This window comes from Aspergillus sydowii, assembly GCF_001890705.1.
Source record: "Aspergillus sydowii CBS 593.65 unplaced genomic scaffold ASPSYscaffold_2, whole genome shotgun sequence".
Lineage (NCBI taxonomy): Eukaryota > Fungi > Ascomycota > Eurotiomycetes > Eurotiales > Aspergillaceae > Aspergillus > Aspergillus sydowii.
In genome coordinates this window covers 3,144,827-3,158,610 of record NW_024467860.1, presented here as the reverse complement: position 1 = coordinate 3,158,610, position 13,784 = coordinate 3,144,827, and the positions used below count along the sequence as shown (strand labels likewise).

At 51.6% G+C, this 13,784-nt stretch overlaps 8 protein-coding genes across 8 annotated transcripts; 5 read left to right on the top strand and 3 right to left on the bottom strand.

Annotated features, from left to right (window-relative positions):
* Positions 1 to 733: 733 nt before the first annotated feature.
* Positions 734 to 1,435, top strand: ASPSYDRAFT_144993 (uncharacterized protein; the record flags this gene model as incomplete). Its single annotated transcript, XM_040841490.1, has 2 exons — positions 734 to 808; positions 878 to 1,435. 2 exons carry the CDS (start codon positions 734 to 736, stop codon positions 1,433 to 1,435), a joined length of 633 nt encoding a protein of 210 aa, XP_040706711.1.
* A 397-nt stretch (positions 1,436 to 1,832) lies between these two features.
* On the bottom strand, positions 1,833 to 2,547 carry ASPSYDRAFT_28518 (uncharacterized protein; the record flags this gene model as incomplete). The annotated part of the gene is made up of 3 exons (XM_040844528.1): positions 1,833 to 2,312; positions 2,369 to 2,459; positions 2,489 to 2,547. The coding sequence occupies 3 exons, from the start codon at positions 2,545 to 2,547 to the stop codon at positions 1,833 to 1,835; spliced, it is 630 nt and encodes a 209-aa protein (XP_040706710.1).
* Positions 2,548 to 2,968: 421 nt separating this feature from the next.
* On the top strand, positions 2,969 to 4,789 carry ASPSYDRAFT_674804 (glycoside hydrolase family 47 protein). The gene is made up of 3 exons (XM_040850403.1): positions 2,969 to 4,301; positions 4,352 to 4,526; positions 4,574 to 4,789. The coding sequence occupies exons 1-3, from the start codon at positions 3,060 to 3,062 to the stop codon at positions 4,660 to 4,662; spliced, it is 1,506 nt and encodes a 501-aa protein (XP_040706709.1). The 5' UTR covers positions 2,969 to 3,059; the 3' UTR covers positions 4,663 to 4,789.
* Positions 4,790 to 5,056: 267 nt separating this feature from the next.
* ASPSYDRAFT_86552 (uncharacterized protein) lies at positions 5,057 to 5,685 on the top strand (the record flags this gene model as incomplete). The annotated part of the gene is made up of 2 exons (XM_040851681.1): positions 5,057 to 5,331; positions 5,421 to 5,685. The coding sequence occupies 2 exons, from the start codon at positions 5,057 to 5,059 to the stop codon at positions 5,683 to 5,685; spliced, it is 540 nt and encodes a 179-aa protein (XP_040706708.1).
* A 407-nt stretch (positions 5,686 to 6,092) lies between these two features.
* Positions 6,093 to 6,929, top strand: ASPSYDRAFT_41613 (superoxide dismutase). The gene is made up of 2 exons (XM_040846311.1): positions 6,093 to 6,117; positions 6,187 to 6,929. Exon 2 carries the CDS (start codon positions 6,217 to 6,219, stop codon positions 6,781 to 6,783), a length of 567 nt encoding a protein of 188 aa, XP_040706707.1. The 5' UTR covers positions 6,093 to 6,117; positions 6,187 to 6,216; the 3' UTR covers positions 6,784 to 6,929.
* On the bottom strand, positions 6,651 to 9,573 carry ASPSYDRAFT_1168594 (F-box protein). The gene is made up of 9 exons (XM_040840211.1): positions 9,279 to 9,573; positions 9,108 to 9,221; positions 8,450 to 9,055; positions 7,970 to 8,357; positions 7,811 to 7,921; positions 7,718 to 7,763; positions 7,198 to 7,667; positions 7,002 to 7,148; positions 6,651 to 6,944 (listed from the first exon to the last, which is right to left on the bottom strand). The coding sequence occupies exons 1-9, from the start codon at positions 9,551 to 9,553 to the stop codon at positions 6,864 to 6,866; spliced, it is 2,238 nt and encodes a 745-aa protein (XP_040706706.1). The 5' UTR covers positions 9,554 to 9,573; the 3' UTR covers positions 6,651 to 6,863.
* A 353-nt stretch (positions 9,574 to 9,926) lies between these two features.
* Positions 9,927 to 10,828, top strand: ASPSYDRAFT_55645 (oxidoreductase, short-chain dehydrogenase/reductase family; the record flags this gene model as incomplete). Its single annotated transcript, XM_040849069.1, has 2 exons — positions 9,927 to 10,042; positions 10,099 to 10,828. 2 exons carry the CDS (start codon positions 9,927 to 9,929, stop codon positions 10,826 to 10,828), a joined length of 846 nt encoding a protein of 281 aa, XP_040706705.1.
* Positions 10,804 to 12,787, bottom strand: ASPSYDRAFT_674213 (putative general amidase). Its single transcript, XM_040850402.1, has 2 exons — positions 12,452 to 12,787; positions 10,804 to 12,404 (listed from the first exon to the last, which is right to left on the bottom strand). Exons 1-2 carry the CDS (start codon positions 12,737 to 12,739, stop codon positions 11,013 to 11,015), a joined length of 1,680 nt encoding a protein of 559 aa, XP_040706704.1. The 5' UTR covers positions 12,740 to 12,787; the 3' UTR covers positions 10,804 to 11,012.
* Between the last annotated feature and the right edge of the window lie 997 nt (positions 12,788 to 13,784).

Genomic DNA, 13,784 nt, shown 5'->3' with positions numbered 1-13,784 from the left:
AAGTTACTTTATGCGCCAGGCAAGGCGTTGGGAGATCAATGTCATCCTGGCGTTCCGTTGTACTATAGAGCGGAATATTTAGGGCTGGCCAAATATAAACAAGGATCACCGTGTGAATCGACATTACCCACAGACTTCGGGGCCAGACAGCATTACGGCGTCACTAGAGCACTTGGCTAATTAGAGCGAACAGTCTGGAAGCGTGTCAGCTCCAGCATGAATGTTGCGCAGACGCACGTTGCCGGTGGTAGTATCGATGTCCCTCCCAGCCACCCCCGCAGCGACTCTGACTCGCCCAGCCTCCCTCGCTTTCAGCCCGCCCATAACCTCATCTCGCAGCTCGGGTCCATCTTTTTTTTTTTCTTACTTATTTCCATCGGCCTTTTCCCCTGCATCGTTTTAAACCTGATTCTGTTTGTGATCTGATTCTCGTTCCCCGTGCGGCTGCGCGTGTGTTGGGCTTTGACAGATCACATCCCGTCGCATTGCTGATCGTCTAGATCGACAAGAGACACTCCAGTCTTTTTGAATCGAGACTCACAAGATATCGATCGCATTCCAGTGACATTCCTTTATCTCTTTCTCTCGCTTCACATTCGCATTCATCGCATTCCTGAAGCGCGATTGCAATTCCACACTTAAGCTTATCTCCATCAACATTCCCTTTCCCGGTCCCGCATTCTATAGCCCTATCTACTTTATACAGTCTACACTGTAGGCGCGAACCGCCAACATGATCGGAAGCATCTTCTTCATTTTCAATCGCCTCACGGAGATAACCTTCCTCATTCCAATCATCGGAATGATGGTGCGTTCCCTCCCCCTCAGCCTTGGGGCCCTAAAGACAGACTAGACCAGACACTAACCGATAACACAGGCCTACTTCGTCGACGGCTACCTAAAAGCCAACATGATAACACCCCCTTTCATTCTCGTTCTCTTCATCGTCTCCGTAATCGCCGTCTTCTGGTGCATCGACACCCTCATCCGGCACGCGACTACCAAGCGCTCCGCCTCGTTCGTCTCCTTCGTCGACCTCCTCTTCTTCGGTGCCTTCATCGCAGGCGTATACCAACTCCGCTTCATCGCAAACGCCGACTGCGGCGACTGGGACGGCGGCAGCGTCTACAACGCGCTCGGCCCATTTGGATTCCCTGGTCGGCAAATGAACAACCCGCTCGCGGACGACCTGAATAAGTCATGTCGCATGCTGAAGGCTTGTTTTGCGATCGGGATCATGGAAGTGCTGTTCTTCTTCTGGACGGCGATTATTGCGCTTTGGATCTATCACCGGAATCCGGACCGTGGGGTTGTGGTTAAGGAGACGCATTCGCGGAGGCGGAGCCACAGCCATGGGAGTCGCAGGGGGCATAGCAGTCATGGTCATGGTCGGAGGCACAGCTCCTCGAGCCGGAGACCGCATTATGTGGTTTGAGGTGTTTACCTAAGTAGATCATTACTTAGGTGAGATGCCGGCAGTTGTGGAGTAATAGCTCAACTTCTCTTTTACTTTGATCTTCTTTTCTTTTGATGAGCTTGATGATTTGTTTATGTTTATGATGATGATCTACGGACGCAATGCTATGACTACGATTGGTGAGATGAAATAATGGCTAGAAGGATTGGATGGCAATTATATTCTGCTTATTGTCCCAGCTTAGATGAAATAAATTTATCTCTCTATCAAGCTCCATTGCATGATATACTCACTCCGTCGTTCCTCCCCGTTTAAGAAACGTCGCTCCTTCCTGATATATACACGTGTATATTCCCGAATCCACAGGGCAGGCGCAATGAACATGACCTAGCCGGCTCCTTCCTACCTTGGATTGTCAATGCATAGGATCCCACGGAGGAGACGGCATCGTCTCCAAGAACTCAGCATTGGCTTTGACCTTCTGTAACACTACGTCGCTGTCAGCACTTTCATCGATCTCTAGCACTCGAAACGGAACGCATCCCGCGAACGCATTTGTGTTGCGGCATAAACAGATGTAGTCAAATGAAGGCTCCGAGAGATCTTGAACCTCTCTATAGACCAAAAGATCCAGTTTTGGTAGGCCGGACGGCCCAAAAGCCCAGCACGCAAATCCGAAGAGATCCCCGAAATCCCTGGGGCTGAAGCGGCGCAAGTATCTGCTGATATTGAAAGTAAGGCCTGGAAAGAGAGCGGAAAAGCTTGCGACCAGATGGTTTATAATTTCGAAGCTTGGCTGGTAGTCGCGAAGGGTGGAATAATATTCATATGTGGAGATCGAGCGAATGTTCAATATCTCCCACTTAAGCGCCGGTGTCCTGGACAGTCTCGCGGCCTATGTCGATAGAAGTTAGAAGCTTTTATATCCACCGACTAAACAAAAATACTCACCAGTGTTGCTAAGTCGTCGCATATCGCAACGCTCTTGAGATTTACGACGCTCGGTAGTGCCAGAATGTCTCCATCCAATGCCTCAGTTGTGCTAAATGGTGTCCTTGGCGACTCGCTCACAGTGTTACCTTGAACTCTATGACGCCGACTGTAGACCAAACGGTTGATTTGCCGTCCATGGGCGAAAACAGACCTCCAGTGCAAACTGGTTGCCTCGTCATCCGAGGCGTCCACGTGTATATACACATCTTCAAGGTTGGGTAATGAAAGTTCAAAAAACCGCTGGAATGCTTCGTTGTCCTGGTTGGTAGTTGAGTTAAGCTCTATGTCGAGTGAAACCAGCTCCACGCTGCTCGTGATAGCCGCGATAGTACTCAGCAATTCCACGGTTGCTGTACTTTCACGGAGCTTCAATGCTCGGAGCCGATGCAGCTGGAACGCGTACGCCGTCTCAGTTAAAGCGTGCCTGAAGTCGGCATTGCCAAGGGACAGCTCCTTCAAATTGTGAAAGATGGGTTCCGTCTGGCCCTGGTCCAACTGTAGGATCTTATATGCGAATGCGTTTTTGGCAACAGTATAATCCTTCTGAAGATCTCCCCACTCGCGGAGACTCACGTAAACCTGGGAACTGAAGCTCAGCTCGAGTTCTTCTAGGCGATGGGCATTGACCTGGAAGAACTCTGCTAGCGAAATGCAGTCATTGATCGTGCACACGCCCTTCCATGAAAGGCTCCGAACTTTATGGAATTGCGAAATAGACAATTTATGTTGCCGAGCATGCTCTTTGCGACAATCCGTAGTCTTGAGTGCTAGATATTCTATATTCTTCTGGTGTGTGCTTAGGTACCCATTGGGACCCATCTCCAATGGCTTCGGAGACTCCCGAAACGGCTGGGGCGCGTCTGCCGTCGATGCCCTGTCCACTGCCATCATCATGCGCAACGCAACCATCGTCAACCAGATTATTGATCACATCGCTGAAGTCGATTACACGAAAACCGACTCGATTGTGAGCTTGTTCGAGACCACCATTCGCTACCTCGCCGGCATGCTGTCCGGATATGATTTGCTCAACGGGCCTGCCAAAGGTTTGGTGGATGCGGAAAAGGTGGACGTGCTTCTTGAGAAGTCTCAGACACTTGCCGATACCCTCAAGTTCGCGTTCGACACCCCCTCCGGTGTTCCGTACAACAACATCAACATTACCTCCAAGGGTAATGACGGCGCCAAGACCAACGGGCTGGCCGTGACTGGCACCCTGGTGCTCGAGTGGACCCGCCTGTCGGACTTGACTGGAAACGACGAGTATGCGCTCCTGAGCCAGAAGGCCCAGGACTACCTCCTCCACCCGGAACCCGCAGAATACGAGCCATTCCCGGGTTTGGTTGGAAGCAACATCAACATCAAGGACGGAAAGTTCGCCGACGGGGTAGTCAGCTGGAACGGTGGTGCTGACTCTTACTATGAGTATCTGATCAAGATGTACCTGTATGACCCTGAGCGCTTTGTTCTGTACAAAGACCGCTGGGTGGACGCTGCCAAGTCAACCATCGAGAATCTGGCTTCGCACCCATCTACCCGCAAGGACCTAACCTTCCTCTCCTCCTACACCAAGGACCAGAAGTTCAAGTTAGTCAGCGAGCACCTGACTTGCTTTGACGGCGGTAGCTTCCTCCTCGGTGGAACTATATTGGACCAGCAGGACTTTATTGACTTTGGTCTTGATCTGGTCACTTCTTGTCACGAGACTTACAACTCGACGCTCACCGGAATTGGCCCTGAGGTGTTCAGCTGGGAGCCCAGCTCTGTTCCTGAGAGCCAGACGGAGCTGTTCGAGCGGGCAGGCTTCTACATCACCGGTTCAGGGTATATTCTGCGCCCGGAGGTGATTGAGAGCTTCTACTACGCCTGGCGTATCACCGGTGACGAGACGGTAAGCATAGCAATGGCTAGTCTGTAGGATAGATTACTGACATGTCGCAGTACCGCGAATGGGTGTGGAACGCCTTTGTCAACATCAACAAGTACTGCCGCACTGAGTCCGGGTTCGCCGGTCTCAAGGATGTCAACGCGGAGAATGGAGGCGGCCAAGACGACAACCAAGAGAGCTTCATGTTCGCAGAGGTGCTGAAGTATACCTATCTGGCTTTTGCTCCCGGTACGTTGTCTCCTGTTTAGCTGAACGTACTTTACTAACTGCAACAGAGGACGAGTGGCAGATCCAGAAGGGCAGCGGGAACACGTTTGTGTTCAACACCGAGGCGCATCCTTTCAAGGTGTACACACCCAAGTAAGCTGATGGGCATGGTACACGGTCAACAATTATTCCAAGCTGTATTATATCATAGTTCTACCAATGTTAATTAGTGACTGTTAATTACACGTCTGGGTGGCTGGTCATGTGACTATTCGATCCACCAAGGTCCATCGGACTAACCAGGTCTAGCCTAGCGCTGATACATATTGAGCAGATTTGAGCACCTTGAAGACAATAACTGAAGACAGGAATGTACCTTGGTGACTGATAATTCTCTCATCTGTACAGTAGATGGATCCAAGAGAAACATATATGAGCCGTCCAGTCTGTAGTCCTAACAAAATACAATCAATCTCACATCTCAATTCAATATCAAGACCTCAATCACCATATCTAAACTATACACTTACTTCACTTCAATTCACTTCAAGATGTGCGGCATCCCCCGACCAAGCTCCGGCCACAGAATCGCCATCATGTTCCCCTCGCCCTCGCCATCTCCCTCACCATCCTCATCACTGTCATCATCTCCATCTCCATCATCTCCATCATCCTCTCCAGAACCGCAACCACTCCCTGCACAGGAATCATACTCCCTCTTCTTCCGCGAGTCAGACCTGGACACAACGAAAGCCGTCTTCCGGAGTAAAGACGCCTCGACGATGGATTCATTCCGCTCTTGTAACGGTATTGATCTTCGGATTGAGTACGTTATGTCCCCTTTCACTCCAGCTTCTTTGATTGTTGAAAGCGGAACCCACCTAATATAAATACTTACTTGGTGTGTGTGTGTAGACGCCATGGTGACCTAACAATCTCCGCCCCCGGTCTTGCCCTAGGTCAGATTGCGCCTCTTTATGCGTTCCAGCTGCGTCCTTCGTCTTCGTCTTCGTCGTCGTCTTTGGAGAAGAAGACTGAAGAGATGGAGTTCAGTCTCCCGCAGAGACTCGACCTCGGTGTTTCGGAGCAGGGGATTGTCGGGAGGAAGGTCACGGTCGTAGCGAGGGGGGAGGGCGGCGAGGTACTCCAGATGGGGAATGGGATTGTTGGGTATGATTAATTTACTTGATAGTATTACTTTGCAAAGTTGGTTTGTTTGGTTTGGCTGCATGGAGTTTCGGATCGGTAGTTATTTGGTTACTCGGGTAGGATTCTAGGTAGTTAACTTTGGTTAGCTGGGTTTAAAACTTGAAATGATGTGATTCGGTTTGATTGATTTGGCTGGCTGGTCTGGCCGTGTTGATTGTGTAATGTGCTCATATCTGCTCAGCAGGGTCCTCATTTAACCCCGCTGTCTGGCAGTGCTCCGGGGGGGTATAAGAAGCCCTACCCGGCCTACTAGGTACCCCGCTACTTACTCTTTCTTTCCCTCATCATCCTACTACATCTTATTTCTCTTGCTTATATCTACTTTCCAATTCGATAAACCCATACCAAATCCAAAATGGCTGAACAGAAATACACTCTCCCCGCTCTCCCCTACGCCTACGATGTACGTCTCCACCAATCCATCCATCCATCCATCCATCAATAACCAAACACATACTAATATGACAAACAGGCCCTCGAACCCATCATCTCATCCCAAATAATGACCCTCCACCACCAAAAACACCACCAAACCTACATCACAAACCTCAACGCCGCGCTCGCCTCGCAGTCCAGCGCCCAAACCTCAGCCAACATCGCCGCCCAGATCGCCCTGCAGCAGAAAATCAAATTCAACGGCGGCGGCCACATCAACCACTCCCTTTTCTGGGAGAACCTGGCGCCCTACAGCTCGGCGGAGACGGATATTGCGAAGAATGCTCCCGCGCTCAAGGGCGCGATCGAGGCGCAGTTTGGCTCTGTGGAGGCGTTTGTGAAGGCGTTTAATGCGACGTTGTTGGGTATTCAGGGGTCTGGTTGGGGGTGGCTTGTTGCGGATGGGCCTGGGGGGAAGGGCAAGTTGGATATTGTGACGACCAAGGACCAGGATCCGGTTACGGGGGCTGTGCCGGTGTTTGGGATTGATATGTGGGAGCATGCTTATTACTTGCAGTACTTGAATAACAAGGCTGGGTATGTGGAGGGAGTGTGGAAGGTGATTAACTGGAAGACTGCCGAGGACAGGTATAAGAATGGGGTGGAGGGCAATGTTGCTGGGCTTAAGCTTTGAGCTTTGATGTAGGCTGTTAAGACGATTAAATGTTTATCTACCTTGACTGCTAAGCTAATGTAGTCATATCTACTAGCATTTCAATATTTCCTGTTGATGATGCGGCCCCAGCCTTTGGCCTGCACAGTTAGGGCTGTCGCCGAAGTCAACCCGCTGCGGGTCTGATACAGTAACGTTAGACAATATTCATTATATAGGGCAGGGCAGTGTAGACTCACGTATGTTTGCTGGGTTTCATCCCAGATCGGTAATCCAAAAGCCATTGCCAGTCCCGCTATAACTTCGCCTCTAGGGGCACGCTGAACGGTCCATTCCTGGCCGCATCCCTTTCCAAAACAGAACTCCCTGCCGAAATTCGTCTTGAGCTGTTTTGAGTCAGACTAAATATCTAACGGTAAGTGGTGGAAGACGCACCCGTACTGCCCGCTGTGAATACACGTTGGAAATGCGCACTTCAGTGATGCGCTCCCCTGCAACACCATCAATCTCAAAATTCTGGTATCCAGGACCAAGCCTCGCGCGAAATTCAGCTACTCTTGTCGGGTCGTTATGCCTAACAAAACAGACTACAATTCCTGTTATATTGCGTGAAGGCGCTATGTTTGCGCTTACACATCCCAATACTTCGCGTGGCTTTTCCCTTCCCATGAAGATGACTGTTCTATACGGGATCAGATCACTGTCGAACTGTTCGGTTCCGTCGGTTTTGGTTCGGGGAAGAGGGAGGACACGAAGTGAGGGATAGAGCCAGTAAGACGCCCGATGGCCCTTGTATGGTCTTCGACGGCCGCGGATAGGGCAGGTCTCGTATGAAAACCAGAGAAGAGGAATTGGCGGGTAACTCTTCACAGGAGACCTTTTGCTCTGAGGAATGGAATAATGGCCTTTATTTACCAGGTAAGCAAATTATCTATGCGCGGACAAACGCACCTACTTGGACGTTGACACTCAAGGATGCCGAATCGTGCAATAGCCTCATTCTATAGATGTTAGCCGGTCTTTTTTCTCTTCAAATATGCCGGCGTACCTTGACCTGCCCAGCAAGGCCAACCAATTCATGGCCCTCAGACACCAGAAACGGTCTTTGTAGAGTGGCAGTTTGGTTTCCACCGTACTCACGCCCAGATCTGAGGCATACCTGACACCGTCAGCTTTTTCCTCTTAATAGTCACCACTAGAAGCGTACTCTGAGCCCTATGATGCATGTCTTGGGTTGTTCACCCAGTATATCAAATTCGTCCATATACGCCACAAATCCAATGATCCAATCCCCGCAGCTAATGCAAAACGGCTCACAGTCCTGTATGGCAGGATCCACGTATCCAAAGGTTCGCCTTACTCCGTTAAACGTGATTCCAAGTCCAACGAGATACCTGTCAGGGCGCTTCGTGAAGAATACCTCACATAAAGAGGGCAGCTGATATATTTCACCCCAGCAACGAATCCACTGGGTTGTGTCCACAATATTGTCTTGGGGAGATGGGTACAGAACAAGTGACACGTGCGAGGCTTTGCTGTGTTTCTTGATGGCATCTGCCTGCTCGTCGGTGGCGCATACAGGTACGTCTGGACTGCTAAAATTAAGATAGAACTCGCAAATCTCATCACACGTATTCCATATGCGCATCCGGTTGGCAAGACATCTCATGAACCTCGCAAGCCATACGGCACGGACAACTCTCTGTTCAGCCAAAGGTAAAGGTGCTTGAAGTCAATTTCCGATCCTCCCGGGCTTAGAGACAAGGGTTGGTGCTCCATCTCCCAGAACCAGGGCATGCTTCGATGGATCAGCTTCTTCCAGAAAGAATTGTGTCGCGTAGCGGTATTGAATGAGATCGAGACATGGAGGAGGGCGATTATTGAGTCACCCGGAAGATATAGCAAGATTCGGTCAAGAATATCGTAAGGCAGCCTAGAGAATACGTCCCTTCTGTTCCACCACTGGAGCTTTTGGAACCCGGTACTGTCGACCGAACGCAAAGATTCGCGCGGCAAATGCTGGCGCAAGCGGAAAAGACGAAGCGGTTGGGTGACCAGATGCTCGGTTCCTCCAGTGCACATCCACTGTCTCCAAGGGGGCATCATATACCCATAGTTAACACGCAAGTAGCTTTCGTAGGTAAGATCAGTGAAAATATGATACAGGACATCCTTGTCGAGGGGTTGGGCATTGCCCACTCTGTGAGCGATGACCTTTGTCAAGATCTTCAAACAGCACCGGTGCAGAGGAAAGGCAACTTCGTAATGAGGATAAAAATGTATATTCCGGTAACTGCAGTTCAGTCAGATGGCGGGCTCATAAGCAGCCAAGAATGCATATATACCCGTATAAGAGCACTTGTCCGTACTCTGGGAAGTTTTTGTCGCTCCCCTTGTTGGCAAGCAGGATGCCGGGGATTTGGCTTCGTACACATCGAGCTCTACCACTCAGATACGCTCTATTTCAGTCAGCTCATAAGTGCAAATCTCGATGCAAAGTCCCCTTGGATACATACCTCTCAGGGCCTGGGAGGCTGTCGTTCCGTCCCAGGCAGACGAAGTCTTCCAGCCATGCCCAGCCGTCTTCTAAAATCCCAGGGTCAAATCCGCGAATTCCAGGAACATGCTGTCCCATTTTATCGGACAATATTGCAGAGCGCAGTCTGGCTTCACGCTCTGCGTCCACTCGTTTCCGTCGTCGTGCCAGGTCCCCGGGCTGTCTGGTGCCAACCCGCACGTCGCGCTGGCGCAGAGGCGCAGAGCACAGTGCGCAGTAGTATATAAGATCCATGAGATGTAAATATAAGAAGAACTAATTATATTAGAAATAAATAACGCATGGTTGTAGGAACAAAACAGCAGCCGGCCGTCAGCCCGTATTGTCTTTCCTGCCTCGTGCTTTCCTTATGAGACTCGAAGTCATTACAAAAACGTTCCTGGTCTGACCCAATTGTGTTCTCTTTATTGTTCTCTTGACTGTTCTATTCAAGGTCCCATTCACATAGGAATGTATATATGCACCTAGGCTCATCCTCGATATTCATACTGACGGCTGCGGGGAACCGAACCTCGGTTCCGGCAACTCTCTATAAATCTCCACTATAACTGCGCTGTGCCCATCCTCTTCCTTTCCAACACCCCATTCTACTCTGTACATGAACAAAATGTCCGCCGCAGAACAAGTTCAGCTCCAAAACTTTCCCTCCATCTTCTCCCTCGAGGGCAAAGTCGCCGTCGTAACTGGCGGCTCTCGCGGCCTCGGTCTCTACGCCGCAAGCGGGTCCGTCCACCTGCCACCAAAGTACCCAAAGACTAACAACTAACACTTTCCTAAAGATTTCTCCAAGCAGGGTGCTCCAAAGTCTACATCACCTCGCGCAAAGCCGCCGCGTGCGACGAAGCAGTCGCAGCCCTCAACGCGCTGCCCAATCTCCGCGCAGGCGCAAAAGCCATCTCCGTCCCCGCAGACTCGTCCAAAGTCTCCGAAGTCGAGAGACTGGTCGCCGAGGTCGCCAAAACAACAGACCACGTCGACATCCTCTTCGCGAACGCCGGCGCAACATGGGGCGAGCAATTCGAGAAGTTCCCCGAGTCCGGGTTCGACAAGGTCCTCGACCTCAATGTCAAGAGTGTCTTCTTCACAATCCAGAAATTCTTCCCGCTGCTTGCGGCGAAGGCGAGTCGCGATGAGCCGGGGCGGGTGATTATCACGGGCTCCGTGGCTGGGATTACACTGGGGAGTCTAGGGAATAATGCGTCGTTTAGCTACAGTGCGTCCAAGGCCGCTGTGCTTCATATGACGAGGAATCTGGCTGTTGAGCTTGGGCCGCGCCATGTCCTTTGCAATGCGATTGCGCCGGGCCTGTATCCGAGTAAGATGGCGAATGGGCTGATTGAGATCCAGGGAGGGATGAAGGATCTAGAAGAGTCCAGTCCGAATAAGCGCCTGGGCAAGCCGGAGGATATTGCTGGGCTTGTGGTGTTTTTGGCAAGTCGCGCAGCCAGTCATTTGAACGGCAGTGTTATTACGACGGATGGAGGGGCCCACCTAAAGGGGAGAATGTGATGTAGAGTACCTCTTTTTATGTATTTTGTAAATGCGCCTATCTAGAAGGACTATAGTGTCATTCAATATTGTCTCTACAGCTTGGACCGATCCGTCTTGATAGCTCGATCAATCAGCTCCATCGCCTGGAAGAGCTCATAGTCATGCTGCTTCGGCGTCACAACCTGGACACTCAGCGGTGAATTTAGATAAACCGTCCGGTCAACCGTTTTTTCGTTCCCTGTAACACGTCAGTAAAACAAGTAAAACAATTCCAAAGCAATTCCACAAAGGAAAGACACATACAAAGCTCCCTATTGGCCTTATCCCAACTCCCAATCACCTTCTCACCCATCTCGACTCCCCTCTCCAGATCCCCCTCCCCGAAATTCCGAACAGGAAGTGATCCAGCCGGGTAATCCAGAAGCACAAAGCTAGACGTATACCCGACAGCATTATACCGATCCAGCTGGGGGACTGGGTGCGGCGCAACGGGGTGAATGATCGCATCGATCGTCTGCTCGTTCCCACTTCCCCCCTGCATCCACAACTTTTTACGTAGCTCGAGTTCAATAGCACCCCGGCCCGCTTGGAGCTCAGCGAGCTGTGAGAGAAGAATCGGTTTCCCGCGCTTCATGCGCGTCTGGAGCCACGGGATTAGTGACTCGCCTGTGCTCTCGAGGAGGTCCATCATGTTGACGCCGCCGTCGACGCCCATGAGACGGCCGGCGATGGCTTGGCATTTCGAGAGAGCCTTGGGGACCGGGATTTCGACAACGTTGACGCCTGGGGTACGGCGGAGGGCGTTGGCGACTTCGTTGAGGACCTTTGTTACCGGAGGCAGTGGCTCGACTAGCCCGTCTGATGGAAGGACACCGATTGTTATCGGTCTATTGCTGTTCCTGCCGAAGGATGAGAGCGGGGACGGCCATGCGCCTGGGATGCAGTCCTCGCCGAACCACTGGGCCCTAGGGATGAGGTGGGCCATTACGGCGTCAATGTCGGCGACGGAGTGAGCGAGGGGTCCGGCGACGGCTTGGATTGAGATTCGGCCTTTAGATTTGGGCTGACCGTCTGTTTGGCCGCCGTATGGAACGCGGCCGTTGCTTGGTTTGAAACCGTAGAGGCCGTTGCACATGGCTGGGATGCGGATGGAGCCGCCGATGTCTGTACCGAAGCCGACCATGGAGCCGCGGAGGGCGAGGAGGGCGCCTTCGCCGCCGGTGGAGCCGCCGACTGTGAGCTGGCGATTGCGTGGGTTGAGGGTGCGGCCGAAGAGGTGGTTTGCTGAGTCAAGAGCCCCCATGGTTTGGGGCACGTTGGTTTTGGTGATGATGATCGCACCTAAGGATTTAAGGAGGGAGACCAGGGGGGCGTCTACCTCGCATGGGCGCAGGGCGAGAGCGGCGATGCCGACGCTGGCGTCGACGCCGCGGATGTTGAAAGAGTCCTTGACCGAGACAGGCAGACCGTGTAGAGGGCCGATGGGTGTGCCGGTGCGACGGAGGTGGTCGTCTAGCTCTTGTGCTCGCAGAAGAGCAGATTCAAAGAGCGGTTCGGTCAGGCATCGGGTGAGTTGGTGAGCAATGGCAGCTCTCTATCTCTTGTTAGCCTCGGTACATGCAATGGACTTGAGCGGAATACCTTGCAGAACGCTTCGATGACTTCCTTTGCTGTGAGTTTTTGGCTGTGGATTTGACCGAGTAAACCTTTGATGTCCCAGTTTTCTGTAATTTCAATCTGTCTAGCGGATAACAGACCGCACGACCGAGGAACGTCCATCACATTGACCCGGTCGTACTGGACGTTAGCAACAGACTCCGCGGGGGAGTGCATCCCCGCAGGAACAAGAGAGGGAGAAAGGCGCCATTCCTGGGGAATGCGCTCCCACAGCTGGGCCTGTTTACGTTCGGCGATCTCAGGGTACTTCATTTTGCGGAATTATCGAATTAACGAGGAATCAACGAGAATGAACCTTGAGATACTGAGAGACCATGAACAAGGTTGGGGGCTTTGGGTGCGGAGAACCTCGGCAGTCATTATGTCATTAGTCATTATGTCTATACACGCGCATAAATCTATACAGTTTTCTGGTCCAGCTCCAAGTCCAAATCGAACTTCCTCTCGGTCTCCCTCGTCGGCAGCAGCGTCCTCTCTCGGTTGGAGCGCTGTGTTCTCATCCTCTCCAGCACCAATTGATCTTTTCTATGTTGACTTTTTCGAATCCACCCTCGAGCCCGCCGCAGTCCTTCCTGGAAAATATCTCCGATGTCGTCGAGCACCAAAGCCAGCAGCACCAGTGGAATCGAGATCCCAAAGCCGACTCCAAAGGTGTATTTGGCCACGTACCCGAGCGTCAAATTATTTTCAAACTCAGGCATGTTGATGGTGAAAACTGATGTTATGAATGAGAGTGGGAGGAACACAATGGTCACAATCGTGAAAACCATGAGAATCTTGCCCTGCCGCGTCGTCCCAGCCGCCTGATCGCGAGCGAACCGGGCCTCGAACGCGTTGGCGTGCTTCTGCTTTAAGTCGAGAAGGTCGGTGATGGATGAGTAGATGCGCTCAGCCTGCTTGTCCATACGGTCGATATCCTTCAAGTGCATATCGATTGTCCGCTGCTGCTCTCCGAACCGCTTCTTGATATCCCGCTGCGCGAATCCATGGCTGAGGTATATCTCGCACACCACTTCCTGGAAGTCAACAAGGACGTGTTGCTGGTGCTGGAGTACCATCCGGATCATGTTGAGCTCGTCGCGTATATCCTTCGCTTCGGCAAGGAGATCTGTTTCCTGGCCGATATCGAGCAAGTTATCGACAAACAGCGGCTCGTCATCTAGTTCATCATCGTTCTTTTGCTTCTTTTTCTCCTCTTTGTTTAAATTCTTGGCCACGTTCTTTTCTTTCCGCCGCGCAAATCGGCTGAGCTTCCGGTGGTTTTTGAGCCAATCCGACGCCTGCGCTGAGGCCCGGT